A 22,625-nucleotide genomic window follows, 5' to 3' on the forward strand; every position below is an offset into this window, starting at 1 on the left:
ATTTTAAGAAAAAAGGTCCATTCATGTACATAATTGAAACTGAATATATTGACATTTCCCTTTAATGCATGCAATGAACTATCTACGTGTGAAAAGCATAATCAATTTACATTCAATTCCAATAGTGCTATTAATATTCTTTCAAAAAATACAAAGAAGAAATTGTAGTCAAGCCTACTCAATCCATCAACCTCCCCCAACCACGAATTGTAACGGAGTATATTTTTTTTTCGGGGATTTGTTAATCAAGATATATCGATGAAGTTTTGGCCCAGTGGTAAAGACTGAGAATCTGTGTATAAATTGATATTAAGTTTGAATCGTTTCACCCTTATTTATAATTTATATTATCCTTGTAGCTCATATATGTTAAAAAAAAATTATATAATATATAATCAAGATATATGTTTTTTTTGTTTGACAATTAGATATCCATTATATCATTATGTATTGTCTTTGATATTTCTTCTAGGCTTTTGAAATTACAACCATGTTTTTAGTGAAGGGGAACTATGACTTGGTCCTTATGGGCTTCTAGTACACCCTATTGTGAAACCTAACAATTCTTACATCCATTTAATGTACTTAGAAAATAAGTACACTCGGATGCTTATAGACATCTCCATGAAATCTAAATTACACTACTATCAAATATCTTAAAATGTTTTCTTAATTGTACGTTTTGGAAAAGTTCAGCAACTAATTTCTCTTATACTACTCCGTATAACTTTCTTTTTTTAAAAGGAATGAATAAGAGCCTTACTGGCCTAACACTTATTTCAGATTAGTCAGTCTACATATATGTCTACGCTTAAGCCATTCTCAAACATTTTGCAGCCAACTCCACCAGCTTGTATTGGTTCTCATATTGTAAACTTGACCTGCAAAAACAATTACTTCGGTTTTTTGTTTAAAAAAAAATTCAAATTTTAATATATTTTTTAAAACAAAAAGAACCTTAAAAGTCAAAGATTGAAAATGACCAAAATACCCTTCCTTCATGTCATTAAATTTGACGCAATCCTTCCAGAGAAAGGCAATTGTCATGCACCGTGGGGCAAACACTAACACCGCGTATCCGTATCACCTATTCTCAAAACCAATAGTTGGCAGCTTCGGTCAGCTTCTAAAGAAACGCCATTAAAATCAAATCAAACCTCACTTATATATAATTTCTCCCCTTTTCCATGCTTTATTATTATGTATTTTCAAACATATGGTTTTAATTTCATAAATTCATAATGCACCATGCAAAGGCAACAGCTGTTTCCTTATTTGAACCTTCTTTGTTACGTCTTTCAAGTCAAATAAGTCATAATCTCTCTTACCAACTTCACTAGCCGCCTTTCCTTATCCATTTTTGACATTTTAACATCTCATACATTTTGCACTATAAATAACCTCCCCATGCATAACATTATGTTATATCATCATCAAACAATAAGTTTACAACTTTACATACAAAGTATAATACTCTCTCTATATGGCTTCTTCTACTATGTTTAGTGTTCTTCTATTTGCTTCTTTAGTTGTCGCGGTCTCGGCCGCCGGTAATTTGAATCAGAATTTCGATATCACTTGGGGTGACGGTCGTGCCAATATTCTAAACAATGGTGAACTCCTTACCCTTACTCTTGACAAGACTTCCGGGTCCGGTTTCCAGTCTAAGAACGAATACCTCTTTGGAAAAATCGATATGCAGATTAAGCTCGTTCAGGGGAACTCTGCTGGTACCGTAACTGCTTACTATGTAAGTATATACACTACGTACATGTTACTCATTTTCTCATATTACTTACCATCTTGATTACTGATTTACTTCTCCGTTCTCTTTTAGTTGCAACGTTTGAACTTTTATGCTTGTCAGTGCACATCTTTAACCATTAATATCTCTAATTAAATTATTTGCTCATAATTTATTTTGTAATTGTTGAATTTGCAGTTATCATCAGAAGGAGCCACACATGATGAGATAGACTTTGAATTCTTGGGTAATGTGACAGGTCAGCCGTACACTCTTCATACCAATGTTTTTACACAAGGAAAAGGCGATCGTGAACAACAATTCCGTCTATGGTTTGATCCTACTGCCGATTTCCACACCTACTCCATCCTCTGGAATCCCCAAAGAATTGTGTAAGTACTTTATAATATTTCCTCCGTTTCGGAATAATTTTTTCTGTCTCGAATTAATTATCATGTTATACATGTACGTTTATTTAAATTAGTTAAAACTAATAACATGATAACAAAAATTCGGAGAGACAACTTGTTATACTTTCTCTATCCCAAAAAAGATAGTCTAGGTTTTTTAATTGGGCAATAGATTCTCAACTTTCTCATGTACTATATTAATTAAAAATGGATTAAAAATAACAAAACAAATATATTCCTCCGTTCTTTCCACAAATTTCGCACCATTTTGACTTTTATACTATCACGTTGTGCCTTTGACTATCTTTTATAAATATATACATAAGATAATACCTAATCATGTAGGATCTTGTTAGATTCGCATCGACACATACTTTCTAAATATCATTTTTTTATAATTTTTACTATGCATAATTCAATAGATTAAGAGTCAAAGTTGTGCACTAGAAGCGTAAAATCAATATGGTGCAATATTTAAGGAACGAATGAAGTATGTACTATAACTCTATAGGTCTATAATCCACTTTTTCGTGTACTATATCTCAAGTCTCATGCAATTAATGCAAACCAATTACCTGAATACTATATCCAACTTCCCTGCGTACTCTGTATTATATATTTCCTCCGATTTTTAATACTCACAACGTTTATGTATTTTACACTATTCACATATTCTATTTTGAATATTGTTGGTGATTTATACATAATTAAGATAAAACATAATCATGTACTCCGTAGCATCTGGTTAGATTTGTCTCAATTCGTATTTTCAAAATGTTAACTTTTTTTATATTTTTTTCTTAAAGAGAATTAAAGATATTAACGATCAAAGTTTTGCATAGGCACGCGTGAAAGTTACTAACGTTGCAATTATTAGAAATAGAATGAAGTATCACTTTTCTTAAAACCCGTGTTTTTAATCTAACAGAACGTAACTATGGGGGAGTAATACTTAATTAAGTTTGCTTACCAAGATTGTGTTTAGGGTGAATACATACTTTATAAATTATACTTACCCTTGTATTATTATTCATTCATGGTTACAGATTTTCTGTAGATGGAACACCTATTAGAGAATTCAAAAACATGGAATCAATTGGAATCCCATTCCCAAAGAACCAAGCAATGAGGATATACTCAAGCCTATGGGATGCCGAAGACTGGGCAACCCAAGGCGGGCGGGTCAAAACAGATTGGGCCAAAGCTCCGTTTATGGCTTCATACAGGCACTTCAATGCTGATAATGCTTGTGTTTCAACCAACGGTCGAACCACCTGTAACACCGCCTCGTCGTGGATGAACCAACAACTTGATGCTACTAGCCAGAGTAGACTGCAATGGGTGCAGAAAAATTATATGATTTATAATTATTGTGTTGATATTCAGAGGTTTCCTCAGGGTTTGCCTAAAGAGTGCAGTGTTGCTTAATTAGTCTTAGAAAAAAAAAAACTGGGTTCTGTTTTGCTGTATTAATCTTGTTTTTTGTAGTGTAACAATTTGTTTTTGTACAAAATGGGATATGGAGTAGTATTTCATTGTAGAGTCAAGTGGTAATAAGGAAGTGTTGAATGGAAAGGAATAATTGTGTTTTGTTAAATTGTTACACAAGCTTAATTCCTCCGTTTTGTAAGGATCTTTGCAGTTACTATTTGCACAAATATTAAGATAAAAGTAAAAAAGTTAGTTGAATATACTCCGTAATAATTTTTTTGATAATCAAATCAATTCATTGATAAAAAGTCATACGACATCTACATAAAGATTTGAATCTAACAAATACATAACATTCGAATCACAACTTCCTTTCACCATAGTTACGATCGTAGAATCAAACATTTTGTATACTTTCTTTTATATCGCTGTGATTTACAGCCTTTATCGACGAGGTTGTATGCTTGATCGACCTGAGACTTGTCCACCTTGTACACAACACAATTCCTGAAGAACTTCCTTATGTATTGAATCTTTTGAAGCAACCACTTTATTCTGAAGGTTATTTATCAAGATGAAAGACTATGTGAAAATAGTTAATGAGTCGAAATAGCACGAAAGCGCCCACTACATTCCTAGTAAACAAGCATGGTTGTTCATGAAATTGTTGCACTATTTCTAAGCTTTTTCCATTAACGTGTCTTGATATATGCGCTAAGGCGACATATATATAATGATCTTGTAATGAATACTGGTAAGGCATTTATCACTAATGGGCCTTGGGCCGCTTGAATAGAGTTATGAGTCTTTAGTGGGTATTAGCTTATGTTTTTTTTTTTTTTTTTAAATAGGTAAGAAGAAAGGACCCTACTGAACCAGCACCTAACACAGGTTAACCAGCTCAGCTCCGCATGTCATCGCTTGAGCCACTCCCAAGCATTTTGCAGTTGATGGGGCTCGAACTTGTGACCTCCAAGTCACAAGGTGAGTTCCCCGCCAACTCCACCAACATAAGTTGGTGGTATTAGCTTATGTTGTATTTGGCCAAATGGTCTTTTAAGCAGCAGACTCAATTGGTATTCAATTAGGCACCAGACAGACAAACAGTTCATATGACTCTGAATTTTACATAGGCGATATTTGGCATTTACGTGTGATTAACTCAAAACTTAGTTGGAGAAAAATGGAATTTGGTATGACGATGAGATTGTGGACCAAATTAAGAGATACCATTGAAGGAAATAAAAGTTGGTGTGCCAAAGAAAGAAAGGATATTTGAAGGATCATCAAGGGAGTCCAGCTGTCTAATAGGAACACTTCTTCTCCAAGTAAAGGATCGGACGTATTAACGTCACTAAACTCAATTCGAAATAAGAGGTTTATGGTTTTCAGAAATAGCCCCTAAAATGCATCCTATTTTTCACACTTACTGTTTGACAAATGTAACAGAAATTCCTATAAATATTATTTCCTTAGAAAAAAAAATATCCTATAAATATTAGAAAAATTTTAAATTTACCATCTTATAAAGTCCACCTTTTCAATGTACCACCTTATAAAATTTTAATTCAAAATTACCACCTTATAAAATCACAAAACTTCAAAGTTACCATCTGTTAACGGATTAGTACTGAGTAAATATTTGTACTTACAAAATTTTATCAAAGTTAATAGGGTATCAAGTTTGCCACAATTGGTCACGGAATTGTAAGGCTATTCATTTGAAATTGTAGGATCCTACTACATGTACACCTAGTGTACAAGTGTACAAAATATCTTGTACACCATGTTTTTCTATTGGTTGAAATGGCATATTTATTGTCTTTCATTCTCATTTTTTAGTGGGTTTGATGATGTGTCAACAAATTAATGGCGGTGTACATGAGAATCTTATATACTAGGTGTACATGCAGCCTTTTCCGAAATTATAATACGCTAATACGTAAGTATTTCCAAATAGAGTGTTTTCAAAAGTAGAAATTTCCCATGACAACATTTCGCATCAAACTAAACATTTCTTAAATGTAATTGAGTTTAAACTCAACTTAAGAATCTTAGGACTTAGAGCAACATCAAGGAGGTTTTATCTTAAAAATTTCGTCAATGTCATCAATTTTTCACTAATATTTAATTATTTAAATTTTGTTAAAACTTCTTCAGACTCATCCAAATTTAGGTATTCACCCCTCAAACTCATTTAAAATATCTCAAATAATATAACGTCTTAATATTTTGTATTTAGTTAACTCACATTTGAATTTTAAGTTGAGTCTTAGTTTTTCAAGACTCAATTTAAGACTTTATTAAGACTATCTCACTTCAATACTACAAACTGACATGCCTATCTTAAAACTAGACAAATTATATGCTATGTCAGCAAAATTCAAAATTTAAGACTTAACGCTTATGTTGTTCTTAAGAGAAAAACTATAAGTTGTGTATTACCAAAAACTATTATCCACCTACTTCATGATTCATCCCACTCTATTGCTACTCATTACTTTTTTTTTTTTGTTTTTGACGAGTATCGCTACTCATTATTATTCCCACTAATCCATTGCCATGTGTAAAACAAGGCAATCAACCTACAACACAATTGTAAATACTTCGTAACCTCCTCTTTTTTTTATTTGTCCATATGGACCATAATTTTTCTCCCCTAGAATAAATTGAATAATAGTCGATCATATTTAGAGTTAGGTACACGTAATGTTTTTATGTTTTTTATTTTTTATTTTTTGGGTTTTGATCATTTTTCCTCATTTTATAATTTTCCAGTGAGCATAAATTATAAAATTAGGCAAATTTTATCTTAGATAAACACATACACCAGATGCATAATAGAGGCCGGTTCTGCTTCCCCGCTCCCATAACTATATGTTACCTTTTCTTGTTCCGTTTTCTATACCTAATTGCCAACCCAACTTTTCATGTGGTACATTTACAACTTGTTGTAATCAGTGAAAATAAACAATAAAACTACTACAATTATGGTTCGTTTGAAACCTTCTTGGAAAAAAGTCAAAATACACCGTCCCTTAATTCCCTAGGGATCACTTGCCGTGTGGGCCCAAATAGGAGGCAACTTTGATGACCTCCCTTGGCACAATTTGAGGTTGTTGACTCCAAAAACTTCCTTTCTTTTGGTACTACTCCCTCCGTCCCGTAATACTTGACCTGTTTTTCTTATCGGAACGTCCCTTAATACTTGACCTGTTTCTAAAAATGGAAATATTCTAACAATATTATATTATTTCTCACTCCACCCCTATTAACCCACCTACCCCTATTCCATATAAAAAATAATTAAAATTTCAACCCCTACTCTCCCCCAACCCCACCTCTTAACCCACTTCCCACTACCTACATTAAAATAATACCCCACTATCAACTACTACCTATTAAATTAAATAAGTCAATTCAAATCCCTTAAACTCTGTGCCGATCAAACCGGATCGAGTATTCCGGGACGGAGGGAGTATAATATTTGGCTCCCTTTTATGACAAAAGCTTAGCCCTCTGCGATGGACCATTATGGACTACTATTAGCATTTGAAAATAATACTTTGTACTCCCTATATCTCTAAAAGATTGACTTATTTGACTTTTTACGATCTCTAAGACACGACTTAAAACGTAAATAACTCTATTACTACACGCGTAAAAGTTATAAAAATTGATATTTCAAAAATATATATGAAACGAATCTAACAAGACCCCACATGGCTATATTATTTCTTATAGGCTAATGAGAATTCACGATCAAAATTTTCAAAATTTCGCCGACCGGGGAAGTATTACACACATTTTCATTGAGAGAGACAATTTACCAATCATTCAGTTTTGCAGAAATGGAAAATTCAGCTGCTTATGGATGATGACAAACATTTGCTTATGGATGATGACAAACATTTGCTAACGCATTTAGATAATTTTACTACACGCCATACCTACCGAGAAGCTAACCGTGCATCATCTAATTAAAACGCAGGTGCTGGTCACCACATTCCAACCCAACAAGATATAGACTATAGGTGATCAAAATTCAGGCCGGACCGAACTTTAACACAAAAAAACACGTCCAATCCCATAAATTTGGTGCGGGCTTTACGGGCCAAAACGGACTTTTTCGTACGAGATTCGGATTTTGGTCTAAAATGCATATTTTAGACTACTCAAACCCGCACTTTTTCAAGCCGAGTCGAGTCGGGATATAATTGATCATATCTAATTATAGACCCACTTGTAGAGTTGTAGATAGTACACTTTTTTCCCTTATTTCTTTAGATAAATTAGGATACAGTTTTAAACTTTCAAGAGTAGATTATCCTAATTTTGAATACTATTTCCTTTTCAAAAAAGAGTAATAAATATTTGCCTATTTGGTTACCCCGTGCATGCAATATCTCCAGCTGTATCGCCCTTCCATAATTCGAACATTCCGCGCAACCTCAGCTTACTTAACCAGTCAACCCATACACTCGCTCTACCAACTTCACCAGCCGCCCCGTTACCATCCTTTTCCCAGTATAAATACACTTCTCCATTCATGCACATTACTCATAACACAAACTCACAAAAATCTATCTTAATTTCATTCAAACCAAGTAATATTTATTAGCTACATTTCAATATGGCAGTTTTTGCTCTTGTTAATGTACTCCTACTAGTCGTTACCTCTTTCATTGCCGTGGCGTCTGCTGCTGGTAATTTTAACCAGGATTTCGATATCACTTGGGGTGACGGTCGTGCTAAGATACTAAACAATGGTCAGCTTCTTACCCTTTCTCTTGATAAGACCTCGGGTTCGGGCTTCCGGTCTAAGAACGAGTACCTCTTTGGGAAAATCGATTTGCAAATTAAGCTCGTTCCTGGGAACTCTGCGGGCACTGTCACTACCTACTATGTAAGTCCGGCCTCCCTCTTCTCTAATACTATCTCTGTTCCATAAATATGTTTACAGTTACTATTTGTATAAATATTAAGACTAAAATAAAAAATTTGGTAGAACATAACAATATGGATAAAATAAGATAGATAGGTAAAAAAAGTTTGGTGGGTGTAAGAAAAAAATGAATAAAGTAAGATAAAGTGAGTGGAAAATTTTAAATATTATGGGGGTAAAAAGGATAAGTTGATAAATTTTCATGTCAATAAAATAGAACGAAACAGTAAGCGTAAAAATTATTTTGAAACAAAAGTAGTACAGATGATGACGTTGGTGACATATTGTGTAGTTCTGTTACAATTTTTGTAAGATTTTAAGATTCAAATTGCGATTTTAATAACCATGTTTGTTGTTATGTTACAGTTATCTTCTGAAGGAAAAAACCACGATGAGATAGACTTTGAATTCTTGGGTAATGTGACTGGCCAACCTTACACTCTTCACACTAACGTCTTCGCCAAAGGAAAAGGTGACCGGGAGCAACAGTTCCGCCTCTGGTTTGATCCCACTGCCGACTTCCATACTTATTCCATCCTTTGGAACCCCCAAAGAATCATGTAAGTTCATTCATCACCACCAATTCTAATCAATTAAGCAACTGAAGAATTAGGGCCGTAACTAGAGGTGTTAATGAGCCGAGCCGAGCCGATCTGAGACCGAGCCTTTACAAGCTCGACTCAAAACATTAAAACCGAGCTTGTCAAGCCTGGGAAACTGGCCTCGAGCTCGAAACATTAAAACCTGAGATCGGTTTGATTCGTTGAGGCTCAATAAGCTCGTTCGAGGTTGATCATAAAACGTTTAATTAAGAAACATGTTTATCAAAAATTTCACGTTTTATAGGTTAAAAATAATATCTACTTAAAAATTAATTTATGCAATAGTTATTTTATAAAAATACATGTATTGTACACGAGCTTTCGAGTCGAGTCATTGATAGCTCAGGCTTGGCTCGTTAAGATCTCGAGCCGAACCTTAACGAGCCGAACTGAGCTCGAGTCAAGCTTTGACCAAGCTTAGCATTGAGTCAAGCTTAGCATCGAGTAGTTCACGAGCAGGCTTAGCTCGTTAACACTCTAGCCTATTATCATTGTCCTTAAACTAATTATAGCCTACACTATTTCTTGCTTTGGGTTTCTGGCTGGTTAACTATCTCTAAACTTAATTTGTGTTTGATTTCAGATTCACAGTGGATGGTACACCCATTAGAGAATTCATGAACTGGGAATCAATTGGAGTCCCATTCCCAACGAACCAGGCAATGAGGGTCTACTCGACCCTATGGGACGCCGAGGACTGGGCCACCCAAGGCGGGCGGGTCAAGACAGACTGGGCCAAGGCTCCATTTACAGCTTCTTACAGGAACTTCAACGCCGACGCTTGTGTTTGGTCCAATGGTAAATCTTCTTGCCTCGGGTCGGGTCAGGCTCGGGCTTCTTCTCCATGGATGAACCAACAACTTGATTCCACAAGCCAGAAGAGGCTGCAATGGGTGCAGAAGAACTACATGATTTACAACTACTGCACTGATATTCAAAGGTTTCCTCAAGGTCTTCCTAAAGAGTGCTCTGCCACCAACTAATTAAGTTCTTATCAGTAATTATTATTTTTGGTAGGAAATGTTATTAAATTAAATTGATTTATATTCATTATTCATTGAAATAATAAAGAAATTTTATTACATTAGAAAATCAAGTTCTATTTATTTATTTATTTGCATTTTTTGTGTGCAAATGACTAGAACTCAGAAACGAAGGAGGGAAAATTCGAATATGTGACTTATTGTACATTTTTGTTATTACTTACATACTACTGCTACAACAACAACAACATTTATATGATCTTTCTTTGCTTTTTCTCCTTTGTGGGGCAAAGACGGTTCAGACATTGAAAAGCGAGGACATGAGTGGAGATGTGATTATTTCATTCTTTAATTATTCAATTAAAGAAATATTAATCATGATTACTAAGACATTAAATTCTTAATCACTAGAATGGAGGCTCCTGTTGCACCAAAAAAAAGAAAAAAAAAGAATGGAAGGCAACTCGCCATCGCGGTGAAGCACAAAGAGCACACACAATGGTGGAAAAGGCGCCTACAACAGTGGTTTGGTTATAAGTTGTTTGATAACTTAAACAACTAGCAACTATTTACCAAACACTTTTACACAAACGTCTAAATACAACCAGCTAGTTAAACCAGTTAATAGAACCAGGCAACCAGCTAACAACTTATAACCAAACGGGACCTTAGATCTTAGTAATCTGAATATAAGAGGTAATTAGTGCTTAGGGACAGATGATTCAATGCATATGAGGACATGGTTTCCTAAATAGTATGGCAATAACTAATTGAGTGGTCACTGATCAGTTGGTTAATGATTTTACTTAAAGTTAGTGGTTGTATATTAACCAATAGCATAAAGTGCATTATCATATGGCAAACCAATAGTTGCATCAATAGTGGTTCTATTCAAATTAATAAAAAAAGATATAAACAAGTAATCCATGATAAACGGATTCAAATATGAAACACTATTAAGTTCTAACCACCTGAAAGTTACTTTGGTAGCTTTTCAAACACCAGTATTTTAAATTGCCAACCTCTATGCACAAATTCTAGTATCCCAATCATCTACAACAATTGGAAGCATCTATGATCTCATCCCCTTGATCCTATCCCCTACGTTACCCAAACACGGATATCCATATCGGACACGAGTACGTATTCAAGTGTCCGACAAGGCTATTTTGTGAAAATAATCAATGATTTTGGTCTAAAATGAAGTGTTGGAGTGTTTATACTCATGTCCGAGTGTCGAGGATCCGACATGGGTATTTGAGGTAAGGTAACAGAGCAGATCCCTCTCTTTCCCTCTCCTCGGCCCTCGTTATGTTCCGTACAATATAATACAGGATCCTTGCCCGTTGTTTGACAAAGTCAAACAACTATTCTCTACTATAACAGCTTTGTTTGTTAAGTGACAATAAACATGTACGTATAATTAGTGACAAATTTCATGTGTTAATGTCCATGGATATATACAATCTTCTCAACCAAGCAAGGTTTGACTCAAATCACTTGATAAGACCTTTTCTTCCATATATCCTCGAGGTTTGGGGTTCGAACCTTATAAAGTGAGAGTGGGTAGGTGTGAGGATCCCTTACCATTCCCCCCTTATCCCAAGTGTATAGAATGCAAATACGGGACCAAGAAGTCATGAGGGTTCAAATGGGACCTATTGTTAGTGCTAGCACCAAACGGTGAGCACAAACTAGTTGGATAAGTTGGTATACGTATTAAAACTTCTAGCAATTGGTTTGTAGAGAACTCCTTAGGCCTTGTTCTCTTCACCTGATCTGGTTTGATTTTTCTAGTTTCTGGTCTTGTCTAATCTGGTATGCTCTAGTCTGAACGTTTATGTGAGTGTTTTTTGCTTTTTCTGGGTCTGGTCTAATCTAACAAACAATAAGAATAAGGTGGAGACTAAAGAGAACAAAGTCTTAGTCAAACTTTTGAGTCAAAAGGCACCATCCTTTTCACCTTGAGTTCACTAGCTGTATGAGGTAACAGAAAATTCACAGCTGGTGCATGTCTTCCTCATCCTTTTTCATTCTACTACGTAATTCATTAGTTATTAGTGCTTCATGAAAAGCCACCAGCTGTTTCACCTTCATAATTTGAACTTTTCCTAACTATAATCCCAAATTCTATCCATAATAGTGGATTAGTACGTAGTAATCACCAAGTCATTGTCTTTCTACCAACTTCACCAGCCGCCTTGATCATCATTCACCATCTCCTGACATATAAATCCACGCATACTACGAACTCATCGAACATTCAAACAAACATCTTCATCCACTAAATATAGTACTTAATTACTTACCATCATTAGCTATCCATGGCTACTAATACTACTACTTATATCCTTCTTGTTAAAGTTCTTGTAGTTGTGTATTTAACTGCAGCAGCTTCTTCTGCTGCTGGAAATTTCAACCAGAAATTTGACCTAACTTGGGGCGATGGTCGTGCCAAGATCCTAAATAACGGTCAGTATCTAACCCTCTCACTTGACAAATCGTCTGGATCTGGTTTCCAGTCTAAGAACCAATACCTCTTTGGGAAAATTGACATGCAAATCAAACTTGTCCATGGAAACTCAGCTGGTACAGTGACTGCTTACTACGTAAGTCCCTAAAGTCTTTCATCATCCCTTTAATTTTGTCCAAAAATTTAAATAAATAGCTCTAAACTAACTAGGCTGCTTTTAAACTAAAAAAATGTTCTTTTTGAGGGGTTAAAAGTAAAAATGAACCGGTTATGTGTAGTTCTACATGCAACCAAGTGTACCTTCTACCAACTGGTGACCCACCCCCTGAATCGGTTCACTAATCACCTCATCAGTCAACGCCCTGCTTTCTACTACTACTAAATGGCTCTAAACTAAGCTTTTAAACTATAAAAATGTGCTTTTTGAGGGGTTAAAAATACAGAACGAACCGGTTACGTGTAGTTTTACATGCAACCGGATGTACCTGCTACCAACTGGTGACCACACCCTAAACTGGCTCACTAATCACCTCAACAGTCAACACCCTGCTTTCTACTACTACTGAATGGCTCTAAACTAACCGAGCTGCTTTTATACTATAAAAATGTGCTTTTTGAGGGGTCAAAAATATAAAACAATCAGGTTATATGAAGTTCTACATGCAACAACCGGGTGAACCTTCTACCAACTGGTGACCCACCCCCTGAACTGGATCACTAGTCACGTCAACAGTAAACACCCTGCTTTCTATCAAAATTTGACGTTCTGTTTTCTTAAAATTACAGTTATCCTCCCAAGGACCTACCCACGATGAAGTAGACTTCGAATTTCTGGGTAACGTTACCGGTCAGCCATACACTCTCCATACAAACGTTTTCACCCAAGGGAAAGGTGGCAGAGAGCAACAATTCCGTCTCTGGTTCGACCCTACTGCCGACTTTCACACCTATTCTGTTCTCTGGAACCCCCGCAGAATTATGTAAGTAACCAATCTATTCAATTCATTCACATACAATTCCTACTCCCTCCGTTCTTAAATGTTAGTCCTCTTTCCGTATTAGGTTGTTCTTTTTTATTAGTCCCTTTTGGAATCTCTCCTTATTTGTCCAACATTTATCTCTATTATACCCTCATAAGAATCAAAATAGCCCACTTGTTTACTCCAAATTATACATTTATTCTCATCCCCTTAATTATTTCTCTCTCCTACCCCCCACATGGGTTACATTCATGTGACAAGCCTACTTAATATTGGATTGTCTTAGATTCTAAAAGGGATTAACATTCAAGAACGGAGGGAGTACCTTATTTGTAACTGTTAAATACGATGTATAAGGACAAGCAAATCAGATGTGATGAAATGGGTAGTGTATGCATATGATCATAACTGTTTAGGAGTTTTACCTTGCTACTGGTTGATCTCAGATTTTCCGTGGATGGTACACCCATCAGAGAATTTAAGAACATGGAATCAATTGGAGTCCCGTTCCCAAAGAGCCAGCCAATGCGGATATACTCAAGCCTCTGGGACGCCGAGGATTGGGCAACGCAAGGCGGGCGGGTCAAGACGGACTGGACCAAGGCTCCATTTACAGCTTCTTACAGAAACTTCAATGCCAATGCATGTGTTTGGTCAAACAGAAGATCTTCATGTCGTGGGTCCGGGTCAACATCTTCCTGGATGAAACAACAGCTTGATACTATAAGTCAGCAGAGGCTGCGATGGGTGCAGAAGAACTCCATGATTTACAACTACTGCACAGATACACAAAGGTTCCCTCAGGGCTTTCCTAAGGAATGCACAGTTACCTAATAAAGTCACAAGTTTTGTAATATAGTTTCTGCTTTCTGCTAAGTGTAGATTTTTCTGTATGTATTTGTTTTTGTACAGAAGTCTCATACATGAGAAATAAGTTTGTATTCATAAACTGTTTCATCTTTATAAAGTAGTAATAGTAAGAAATAAGTTTGTATTTATGCAACGAAGTACGGAGTATATAAACTTCAGAAATAAAATAAAAACAAAGTCATGAGATTATTAGAATCAACTAAAAAGTACTTCCTCCGTTTTTTATTACTTGCACTATTTGATGTTTCACGCTTGTTAATGCAAATCTTTAGCCATTAATATCTCTAATTATACTTTAGCTAAAATTACAAAAAAAGAATGATATTTGAATATATATATATATATATATATATATATATATATATATATATATATATATATATATATATATATATATATATATATATATCGAGACAAATCTAATAAGATCTCACATGACTATTTAATTCATTATGTACAATCACAAAAAAAAAAAAGTGATAACAGAGATTGTGTGAATAGTGTAAAATTGCAAATGGTTCAAGTAAAAAAAACTGAGGAAGTAACTTGCAGTCGTGCGACTCGTGCATACCCGTAAAGAAAATCCACCTTTTCAAGTACATGATGCAGAAAGAGGAAAAAGTAACTTACTTATGAGCACTTACAACCTTTTGCTGGAGCAAACAGAGTCATCCACAATGAGAGACTTGATTTTCTGTTGAATGAATATTCCTCCCAGAATTATTGAAGACACTGCAAGTTGACAGGCTAAAATAGGCATAATACTGTATACAAATAAAATTTACTCGGTATAAATAAAATTCTCCATTTCTGGAACTTCAATTTTCAAATTCAAACTCTGAATCGGCCAAATTATTATAAAAAGGAAAAAAATTCAGCCTCATGTTTGACGGTATTACAATTTATACTGATGGTATTAACATTTGTTCAGCACACCTATACAAGCAGAAAGAATGATACAAAAATGTACTGAGAATATGAATATCCTGAACAACACAGGAAATTTCTGTATGAATGCAATACATGGTTACCATTGATGGTACTAATGTAGACCTGTTCAACAGGCCGGGTTAGGGCTGGGCTGAAATTAAATGGGCCGGTCCCCCAGCCCATAGAACAGGTCTACTACTACTAATGCATGAGTTTTAACGAAATTTCTGTATTGACACCTCAGACCGGAAGATTCAGGGACAATTGACAGAACCAAAAGCTTAATTGGGTTTTGAAGCAGAGATCATAACGAACAGCCCGTTCCTTGAGCATCTAAAGTCCACTAGGCCACAGGTTGTGCAAAGATCTTTAAGCTCGCGTTCGGATAGGAAAACACGTGATCCAGAAACTTGCTGCAGATACTACAATAGTACCACATAAAAATCAAGAAGTATGGATATTGTTAGCCAAGTTCATAACAAGTATGCGATTCATTTCTTTCTAAATGTCCTGCAAAGAAAAGTCATTTACCTCACGGAAATTACTTCTAAACGGCACTAGCGAAAAAAGGCCATCTGCTATGGTAGTTGTGGCAACAAATACACCCCCAGGTCTTAATATTCGACTTACTTCAGCAACCTGGAAGTTAGTTAAGATCACGAAACTGGTATTAAGTGATAAACAAATATCCTTTTTAAGCAACAAGTAACAAATTGAATACCAATCCATGCAGTATAATATAAGAAAATACAAGAAATCAGAAGCTAGATGGTGATATTACTCCACACGCATCACCATTTTATGTTACAGAGTACAAAGTTTATTGAACATAGAAAGTGCTAGCTAAAAAACCAACAGCTTTTTCAAAATTCAAATTCGGAACAAGTTTGGTGGACCATACTCTCAAAGTAGTAGGGTAAAAAAAGGATTTAGATAGAGAAAGCAATTGAAGTGACCAACTCCAATCCATGGTATTCAAAGTGCATTGAAAATGTATTGAACTTTTGTTGTAATATTCTTGCTGCTGTCATGCAATATCCTACATCAATTGAATACGTAGATGGCCTCACTCTATGTATGTATCCTATACCAATATTCATTTGGAATAAGTGTCACTAAGGCCCCGTTTGGTAGGGTGTAAAACGTTTTCATGGAAAACGATTTTCTCCTTTTCAATCATTTTCCGTTGTTTGGTTTTGCAAGGGATGGAAAACAGTTTTCCATAACTCCCTCCATGGTGGAAATACCTTTTCCATTTGAAACTTGAAAGTGAGGGAAACCACTTTTCCACCTTCCCTCCCTCTCCCTTCCCCTTAATCTTCACCATCTTCTCCCATTTTCTTTTACAGAACCAAAACAAAGGAAAACTAGTTTGGAATTGTGTTTTCCTTGAAAAATGTTTTCCATGAAAACTCATTTTGCACTAAAAACGTTTTACACCAAACCAAACAGAGCCTAAAAGATAGCACACGGGATAAAAATCATCAATTCACAACAATTAACAAGTCACGCTGTAGGCTGTAACATGCAGGATAAAAAATGATCACTGCATAAAAAGTCATGCTTACAGCAGAGGATGGAGAAGGCCAACAATGTAGCGCGGCACCAGCATGCACAGCATCAATGGAGCCAGAAACAAATGGAAGTCTAGAGATATCAGCTCTGACCAAAATTAACTTCCTGTTGAGAAAGTGAATTATGAATTAGAACTTGTCAACGTAGGTCCTCATATGAAAGTGTTATCGAGAAAATTTGAACTTCAATTGATCTAAAGACATGGGATGTCCTACTCTTTGGGGAAGCCTGGGTCCTCGTTGACAAATTCATAGCACTGCTGCAACATTGCTTGTGAGTAATCAAGGGCAATAACACGAGAAACCAGTCCACTCTTGGCAAAAAGCCTTGAGAACAATCCACTTCCGCAGCTAGCATCAACAATGTTTCCACCTAAAACAGGCTTAAAGTATTCTTTGGCCATTTCAAACTGCAACCAAGATCAATAATCAATTATATTATATTGATGCCATCAATAAGGCTCTGTTATGTTCACCTTATTTCCACTTATTTCATGAAAAATAAGTTCAGTTAAATTCAGTTTAGTTCACATAAGATAAGTTCAGGAAACATAAGGGTTGACCAAATACAATTTATAACTAAAATAAGTTCAGTTAAGTTTAGATAAGTTCAGATAAGTTCGGGAAAAAAAAAAAGTGAAAATTAGGTGAATAGAACGCATCCTAAGACATTCATCAAACATCGGAAAAGAGTATCACAGAGATACAGAGTACTTTCAAGAGAAGAAAGAAGAAGGCACGATGGGCAAGACAAATGTTGCATATATCAAAAACTTACAAAGCTAAATCATGATGAAATAAAACAGCATCAGAACACATTACAAGTGGAGTTCAAGGATTAAAAAGTGAAAATATAATACAGAAAAGTTGATGATATCACCTCTCTATCAGGGCCAGGGTAACCACCAAGCCCGAAATTTTGGCGCCAGCCTCTTTCATACACATATGACATGATAGGAGTGCTGTAAAAAGACACAATTTATTTATTACATGATGCCTTCAACTGCAATAAAAAAGGAAAGTTGTAAGTGATGAGCACGGACATTTGCAGCACCTGAAAAACTCTGTTACTGGTGCCATTGATTCGACATAGTCCTTGGCACCACTTGATGCAGTGAGATTAAAACTGGATCCATTTTCATAGTACGTCTTTCTACAAGTGTTGCACTGTAAGGTAGTGCCTTGGACAGTCTCTCTGCAATATAACAACTCGTCTAAGATGATCATGTTAATTTCCTTAGGAAACCTAACTTTGTTCAAAGAATTAACATTCTAGGTAGAAGACTTAAGATGTACTGTTACATTTCTTACAACCTAGGAATAAGCCGAATAACTTACATTGATAAACTTGAATCACCACTCCATGCTAGAGGTTCATAACAGATTGCGCAACCTAAAATGCTATTGTGAGTATCAGTTTTCTGGTCAGTTGTAATAGGTTCCTGAAATTAACCCACGAAAAGAGAAAGGCACGATTTAAAAGTAGATCATGATTCACGAGTTCCATAAAGGGCGCGAAAGAAAATGAGATTTATAATTGTCTTTTCTTTCCTAAATTTCTTGCATTTCTTTTCAGGGGATTTAAAACTCTGATGCTTTTGCCGTTGAAAGGTGGCAGGCTCGCATATAACCTTTCACAAACATCCACTTCAATCTCTCACCTCCATAGAAAAGCAATTGAACCGTTCAAAATGTTAGACCCGGCTAATATATCATATGTCCTTAAACTCGACTATTGGTCCCAAAACGACATTATGAAATATGCTACAAACCCAAATTAACCACATTGTACTTGTTTATAAGGACAGAAGCCTTCCTGAAGACAAATACTATTAACTAGAGTCGCAAAGGTTTGAATAGGGAATTGAAGTTAGGGACTTCAGGCAGCAAAAACCAAAATACAAGAGAAAATAAGCTCATATTTTGTTGAGTTGCACAAAATTCTTTCATTTTTTGTAATACTATAGGTACTATACCCATTATGTTAGTCAAGCAATGGCCAACATTCCAATAACATTAATTGTACTGTTATAATTCACAGATTTATTTCTATTGAAAAAAACTCATTTGACTTTTGAGATCAAACATTGGTACTATATCCACTAACTTCTAGCTCTTCACTGTACTATTATAATATAAACATGACTACTGATTAGTACTCCGTATATGCATGTCTAATGTTTTGTTTTGTAAAGTCAGTATTGATCAGTAAATATCAGTTTCAATCAGTAAAAAATTCGGTAACTTCGCATAACTAAATACACCAGTCATTCCGTAATGCTCCGCATCAATTTCAAAACGTAAAATAAGTTTTAATCAGTAGAGAAAACTAGTTTAGTTTAGAAAGAGAATGGTGAGGCAAGTTCACTGATCTTTTTGTTCTGAAAACTAAAAGCAGGAATATGGAACCACAAAAGCAGGAATACACCCTCCGCTCTTGAATGTTAGTCCCCTTTTCTTATTGGGTGGTTCTTTTTTATTAGTCGTTTTTGGAATCCTTCTTTATTTGTCCAACATTTATCCCCTTATGCCCTTAAAAATATCCAGAATGGCTTACTTGTTTACTCTCAAGTAAATTTTTATCCCCATTAGACCTATCAATTATATCTATCTCCTTCCCACGTAGGTTAGATTCTATTGAAATTCACGTGAAAATTATACTATTGTTGGATTGTCTTAGATTTCACAAGGAACCAAAGTATACAAAAACTTACGTAGGACGGTTTTATGTATAAGACCAACTTCTTACTAAATAGTACTACATAGTTGATCAGCTTGATCAAATAGTTCACTAATTCTTAAATGGACCTGTCCACACTAAATTTGTTGTGGACCAGGTCTAAAAATACTATTTAACAAGTTGATTCTGATTTATTTTGACATATCTGTTAGAATTATTATGAAAAAATTATCAAATTAGTGTCATTGGTTTACGTTGTGCTTGAATAATATGATTTTAAGGTCACTGTTCTTTGGTATACCTAGTACTCCATATTCAAAAACTGAAACCATAATTAACAATGTGACATTACAAAAACTGGTTTTCTTCAAGGAGTTAAATGACAAAAAAATGTCGAAAGTACGGAGTATTCTACAAGCAACTCAAACAAAAAAAAAATCAACAAACTTTGGTCTTGTAATCAACAGAGCATAATTCACACACTTAAAACAAAATTAAATGCAAATTTATTCAGATAATTACGATTATAGTTAACATAATGATCGACAAAATGAGCAGAAAATAAATTAATTAAGAGGATAAAAGAGCCAAACCGGCGTCGTCTCGGTTACTGCAGTAGAAGAAGCTCGAAGCTTAAGCGTCGGAAAAGTTAATCGGACGGTTGAATTGGAAATGAAATTGACGGAATTGAGATAATTACGCCGGTAATTGTGGAGTTGACTCCGGCATAATTTAGGAGTGAGGGTGCTTGTAATGCTCGACATTTTCTTCTGCTTTTTCCGATGAAAATGGTTGATTCTATTTTTAGACCGAAAATTGTCATCTTTATTTACCAGAAAATAAGGAAACTAATTTTGATTTCATTTTCGTAATTCGAATATTTGACGTGTGTAAATTTGCACCTTTTATGCAAAACACTTTTTTTCTTTTTTAGTCCTTGGCATTTTGTTATTTTGAAAAATTAGGGAAAATTTGATTAAAAAAAACACTAATTACAGGTTCACAACTTCTTTTGTTACTTCGCCTGGTCTCATCTGCTCTGATTTTTCCTAGTCTGATCTGAATATTTTTTTAGGGTATTTTTCCTTTTACTTGTCTAATCTGGTGTGATTTTTCTAGTCTGGTCTAGTCTGTTTTAAACTTTTTTCTTATCTAGTTTGATTTTATGAGAATAAGTATTTTGTAATGCGGAATAAACAACAAGAATAAGGTGAGAAGAGTATAGTTGTTGTCATTAATTTTCCTTAATAGGTAAGTAGGATGTTGGTCCAAACTCATACCATCGAGAACGAACCGGTACGGATTGAAGAACGGAACTTTAAAAATTCAAGAACTAGAGACTGAACCAATTATGTTTGGATCGGATCCGGAGAGGATCGAAAATATGATCCAAATTCGGGTTTGGATGGTTTGGAACGATTTTAAACTTGTTTTTATAATTTTTTATAAAAGAAAATTCTACAAAGTATGGAAAATATACAACAATAAATATAAAAATCTAATTGTTCAACACCTTTTTAGAAAGATGATATAAATATTTCATAATATAGTAAGCTTTTCAACATGTTAAAGAGAACATTAATTTATTTATTTTAGTGGTTTCTATTCATACTGTATTTTTTAAGAAAAAAAATGGTTTTTAAAGGATATCGTATTTGATAGGACCATAAACTGAAACATTATATTTCTCGACCCAAAATTTGACTAGTTCTCTTTGGTTCGGTCCGGTCCAGACCAGTCCAACATATGCTATAACTAAGATTTGTCGTTATAAATGATAATCTAATCGAAATTTGTGAATAGTGTCAAAAGTTAAGGTGTAACCATTAATATGAAACGGAGGAGTAGATTAACCAATAAAATTTGGACACAAGACCCACAACCCAACATTACAAAATTTGTATGCTCACGAAACAGTTATACTGACTGCTAATGTCTAACAGACTAACACCTGTCAGTCGGTCACTACCTCCGATTCATAATATTTTACTGTATTTGTTTATGGTAGACTCGTGTTTTTAAGATAGTTTAAGCAAATTTAGTGGATGTAGAACAAAGGTGGATGGAGTAAGAGAGGGTGTGAAAAGATGGGTAAGTGTAAGAAAAATGTGGATAAAATAAGAGATAATGAGTGGAAATGAGCAAATATTGTTAGAGAAATGGGGTAAGATGATAAAAGGTGTTTACCATAACTTGAATTAAGTAGAATTGAGTACAATTGTTTGTAATACCCAAAACAGAAAGTGAGTAGAACATTATGAATGAAGTGAGTTTAAACAATCACTCCGTAAAATATACTCTAAGGCCCTGTTCTGTTCGACTTATTTTGACTTATTTCAGACAAAATAAGTTCAATTAAGTTCAGATAAGTTCAGATAATATATATAAGTTCAGCAAAAATAAGTTTTTTTCAGACATTTTCACAAACAAATAAGTTTATTTCAGATAAAATAAGTTCAGATAAGTTCGGTTAAGTTCAGATAAGTTAAGTTAAGTTCAAATAAGTTCAAATAATATAAATTCAGTCAAAATAGTTCAATAGAACAAAGCCTAAGCCTACTTCCATCAGGAAAAAAAACTAATATTAAAAATAAGAATAATATTGGAAAATATGTGCTGAAATACAAATAATGTTGGAAAATATATACTGAAAAGAAAAATAATACGGAGTATTGGACAAGGTGGATAAATCAATTATACTAGAAAATGCAATGAATTTATAATATGTTTTAACAGGGAATTTGAACAACAAAGCCCGTCTAGCTCAGTTGGTAGAGCGCAAGGCTCTTAACCTTGTGGTCGTGGGTTCGAGCCCCACGGTGGGCGTTTGATCTTCTTTTTCTTTTCTGCCTGTTTTTTACCTTGTTTTTTTCGTTTTCCTTTACACATGGATCCAAAGTCAAGTTTGTTAAATACACATTTCCTAAACTATACCTTCATCCCCAATCATAAACTTCTCTCTCTTAACAACTTAGAAAATAATACTTCATTCCAAAAGATGAT

General features: G+C 34.8%; 4 protein-coding genes, 1 long non-coding RNA gene and 1 other non-coding gene across 6 annotated transcripts; 4 read left to right on the plus strand and 2 right to left on the minus strand.

The window, feature by feature from the left end:
- The first annotated feature begins 1,245 nt into the window (after positions 1 to 1,245).
- On the plus strand, positions 1,246 to 3,751 carry LOC110778622 (probable xyloglucan endotransglucosylase/hydrolase protein 23). The gene is made up of 3 exons (XM_021983201.2): positions 1,246 to 1,750; positions 1,943 to 2,136; positions 3,201 to 3,751. Exons 1-3 carry the CDS (start codon positions 1,484 to 1,486, stop codon positions 3,580 to 3,582), a joined length of 843 nt encoding a protein of 280 aa, XP_021838893.2. The 5' UTR covers positions 1,246 to 1,483; the 3' UTR covers positions 3,583 to 3,751.
- Positions 3,544 to 14,127, minus strand: LOC130468114 (uncharacterized). The gene is made up of 2 exons (XR_008928519.1): positions 13,994 to 14,127; positions 3,544 to 8,525 (listed from the first exon to the last, which is right to left on the minus strand). It is a non-coding gene; the product is annotated as an uncharacterized lncRNA (long non-coding RNA).
- Positions 8,137 to 10,224, plus strand: LOC110780246 (xyloglucan endotransglucosylase/hydrolase protein 22). Its single transcript, XM_021984672.2, has 3 exons — positions 8,137 to 8,491; positions 8,897 to 9,090; positions 9,716 to 10,224. Exons 1-3 carry the CDS (start codon positions 8,219 to 8,221, stop codon positions 10,113 to 10,115), a joined length of 867 nt encoding a protein of 288 aa, XP_021840364.2. The 5' UTR covers positions 8,137 to 8,218; the 3' UTR covers positions 10,116 to 10,224.
- On the plus strand, positions 12,365 to 14,644 carry LOC110778533 (probable xyloglucan endotransglucosylase/hydrolase protein 23). The gene is made up of 3 exons (XM_021983112.2): positions 12,365 to 12,724; positions 13,375 to 13,568; positions 14,015 to 14,644. The coding sequence occupies exons 1-3, from the start codon at positions 12,440 to 12,442 to the stop codon at positions 14,400 to 14,402; spliced, it is 867 nt and encodes a 288-aa protein (XP_021838804.1). The 5' UTR covers positions 12,365 to 12,439; the 3' UTR covers positions 14,403 to 14,644.
- A 616-nt stretch (positions 14,645 to 15,260) lies between these two features.
- LOC110778456 (uncharacterized methyltransferase At1g78140, chloroplastic) lies at positions 15,261 to 20,481 on the minus strand. Its single transcript, XM_021983035.2, has 8 exons — positions 20,216 to 20,481; positions 18,281 to 18,384; positions 17,997 to 18,137; positions 17,823 to 17,904; positions 17,159 to 17,352; positions 16,937 to 17,048; positions 15,900 to 16,007; positions 15,261 to 15,790 (listed from the first exon to the last, which is right to left on the minus strand). The coding sequence occupies exons 1-8, from the start codon at positions 20,384 to 20,386 to the stop codon at positions 15,650 to 15,652; spliced, it is 1,053 nt and encodes a 350-aa protein (XP_021838727.1). The 5' UTR covers positions 20,387 to 20,481; the 3' UTR covers positions 15,261 to 15,649.
- Positions 20,482 to 22,375: 1,894 nt separating this feature from the next.
- Positions 22,376 to 22,448, plus strand: TRNAK-CUU (transfer RNA lysine (anticodon CUU)). Its single transcript has one exon. It is a non-coding gene; the product is annotated as a tRNA-Lys (tRNA).
- Positions 22,449 to 22,625: the final 177 nt, after the last annotated feature.

The sequence above is a fragment of the Spinacia oleracea genome, chromosome 2, assembly GCF_020520425.1.
Source record: "Spinacia oleracea cultivar Varoflay chromosome 2, BTI_SOV_V1, whole genome shotgun sequence".
NCBI lineage: Eukaryota > Viridiplantae > Streptophyta > Magnoliopsida > Caryophyllales > Amaranthaceae > Spinacia > Spinacia oleracea.

Coding starts and splice junctions, on each gene's coding strand:
- LOC110778622 (XM_021983201.2), top strand. CDS start 1,484: ATGGCTTCTTCTACTATGTTTAGTGTTCTTCTATTTGCTTCTTTAGTT. Junction 1,751..1,942: donor GTACCGTAACTGCTTACTAT/GTAAGTATATAC, acceptor TTGAATTTGCAG/TTATCATCAGAAGGAGCCAC. Junction 2,137..3,200: donor TGGAATCCCCAAAGAATTGT/GTAAGTACTTTA, acceptor TCATGGTTACAG/ATTTTCTGTAGATGGAACAC.
- LOC110780246 (XM_021984672.2), top strand. CDS start 8,219: ATGGCAGTTTTTGCTCTTGTTAATGTACTCCTACTAGTCGTTACCTCT. Junction 8,492..8,896: donor GCACTGTCACTACCTACTAT/GTAAGTCCGGCC, acceptor GTTATGTTACAG/TTATCTTCTGAAGGAAAAAA. Junction 9,091..9,715: donor TGGAACCCCCAAAGAATCAT/GTAAGTTCATTC, acceptor GTTTGATTTCAG/ATTCACAGTGGATGGTACAC.
- LOC110778533 (XM_021983112.2), top strand. CDS start 12,440: ATGGCTACTAATACTACTACTTATATCCTTCTTGTTAAAGTTCTTGTA. Junction 12,725..13,374: donor GTACAGTGACTGCTTACTAC/GTAAGTCCCTAA, acceptor TTAAAATTACAG/TTATCCTCCCAAGGACCTAC. Junction 13,569..14,014: donor TGGAACCCCCGCAGAATTAT/GTAAGTAACCAA, acceptor GGTTGATCTCAG/ATTTTCCGTGGATGGTACAC.
- LOC110778456 (XM_021983035.2), bottom strand. CDS start 20,386: ATGTCGAGCATTACAAGCACCCTCACTCCTAAATTATGCCGGAGTCAA. Junction 17,905..17,996: donor CCAGTAACAGAGTTTTTCAG/GTGCTGCAAATG, acceptor GTCTTTTTACAG/CACTCCTATCATGTCATATG. Junction 15,791..15,899: donor TTAGAAGTAATTTCCGTGAG/GTAAATGACTTT, acceptor GTACTATTGTAG/TATCTGCAGCAAGTTTCTGG.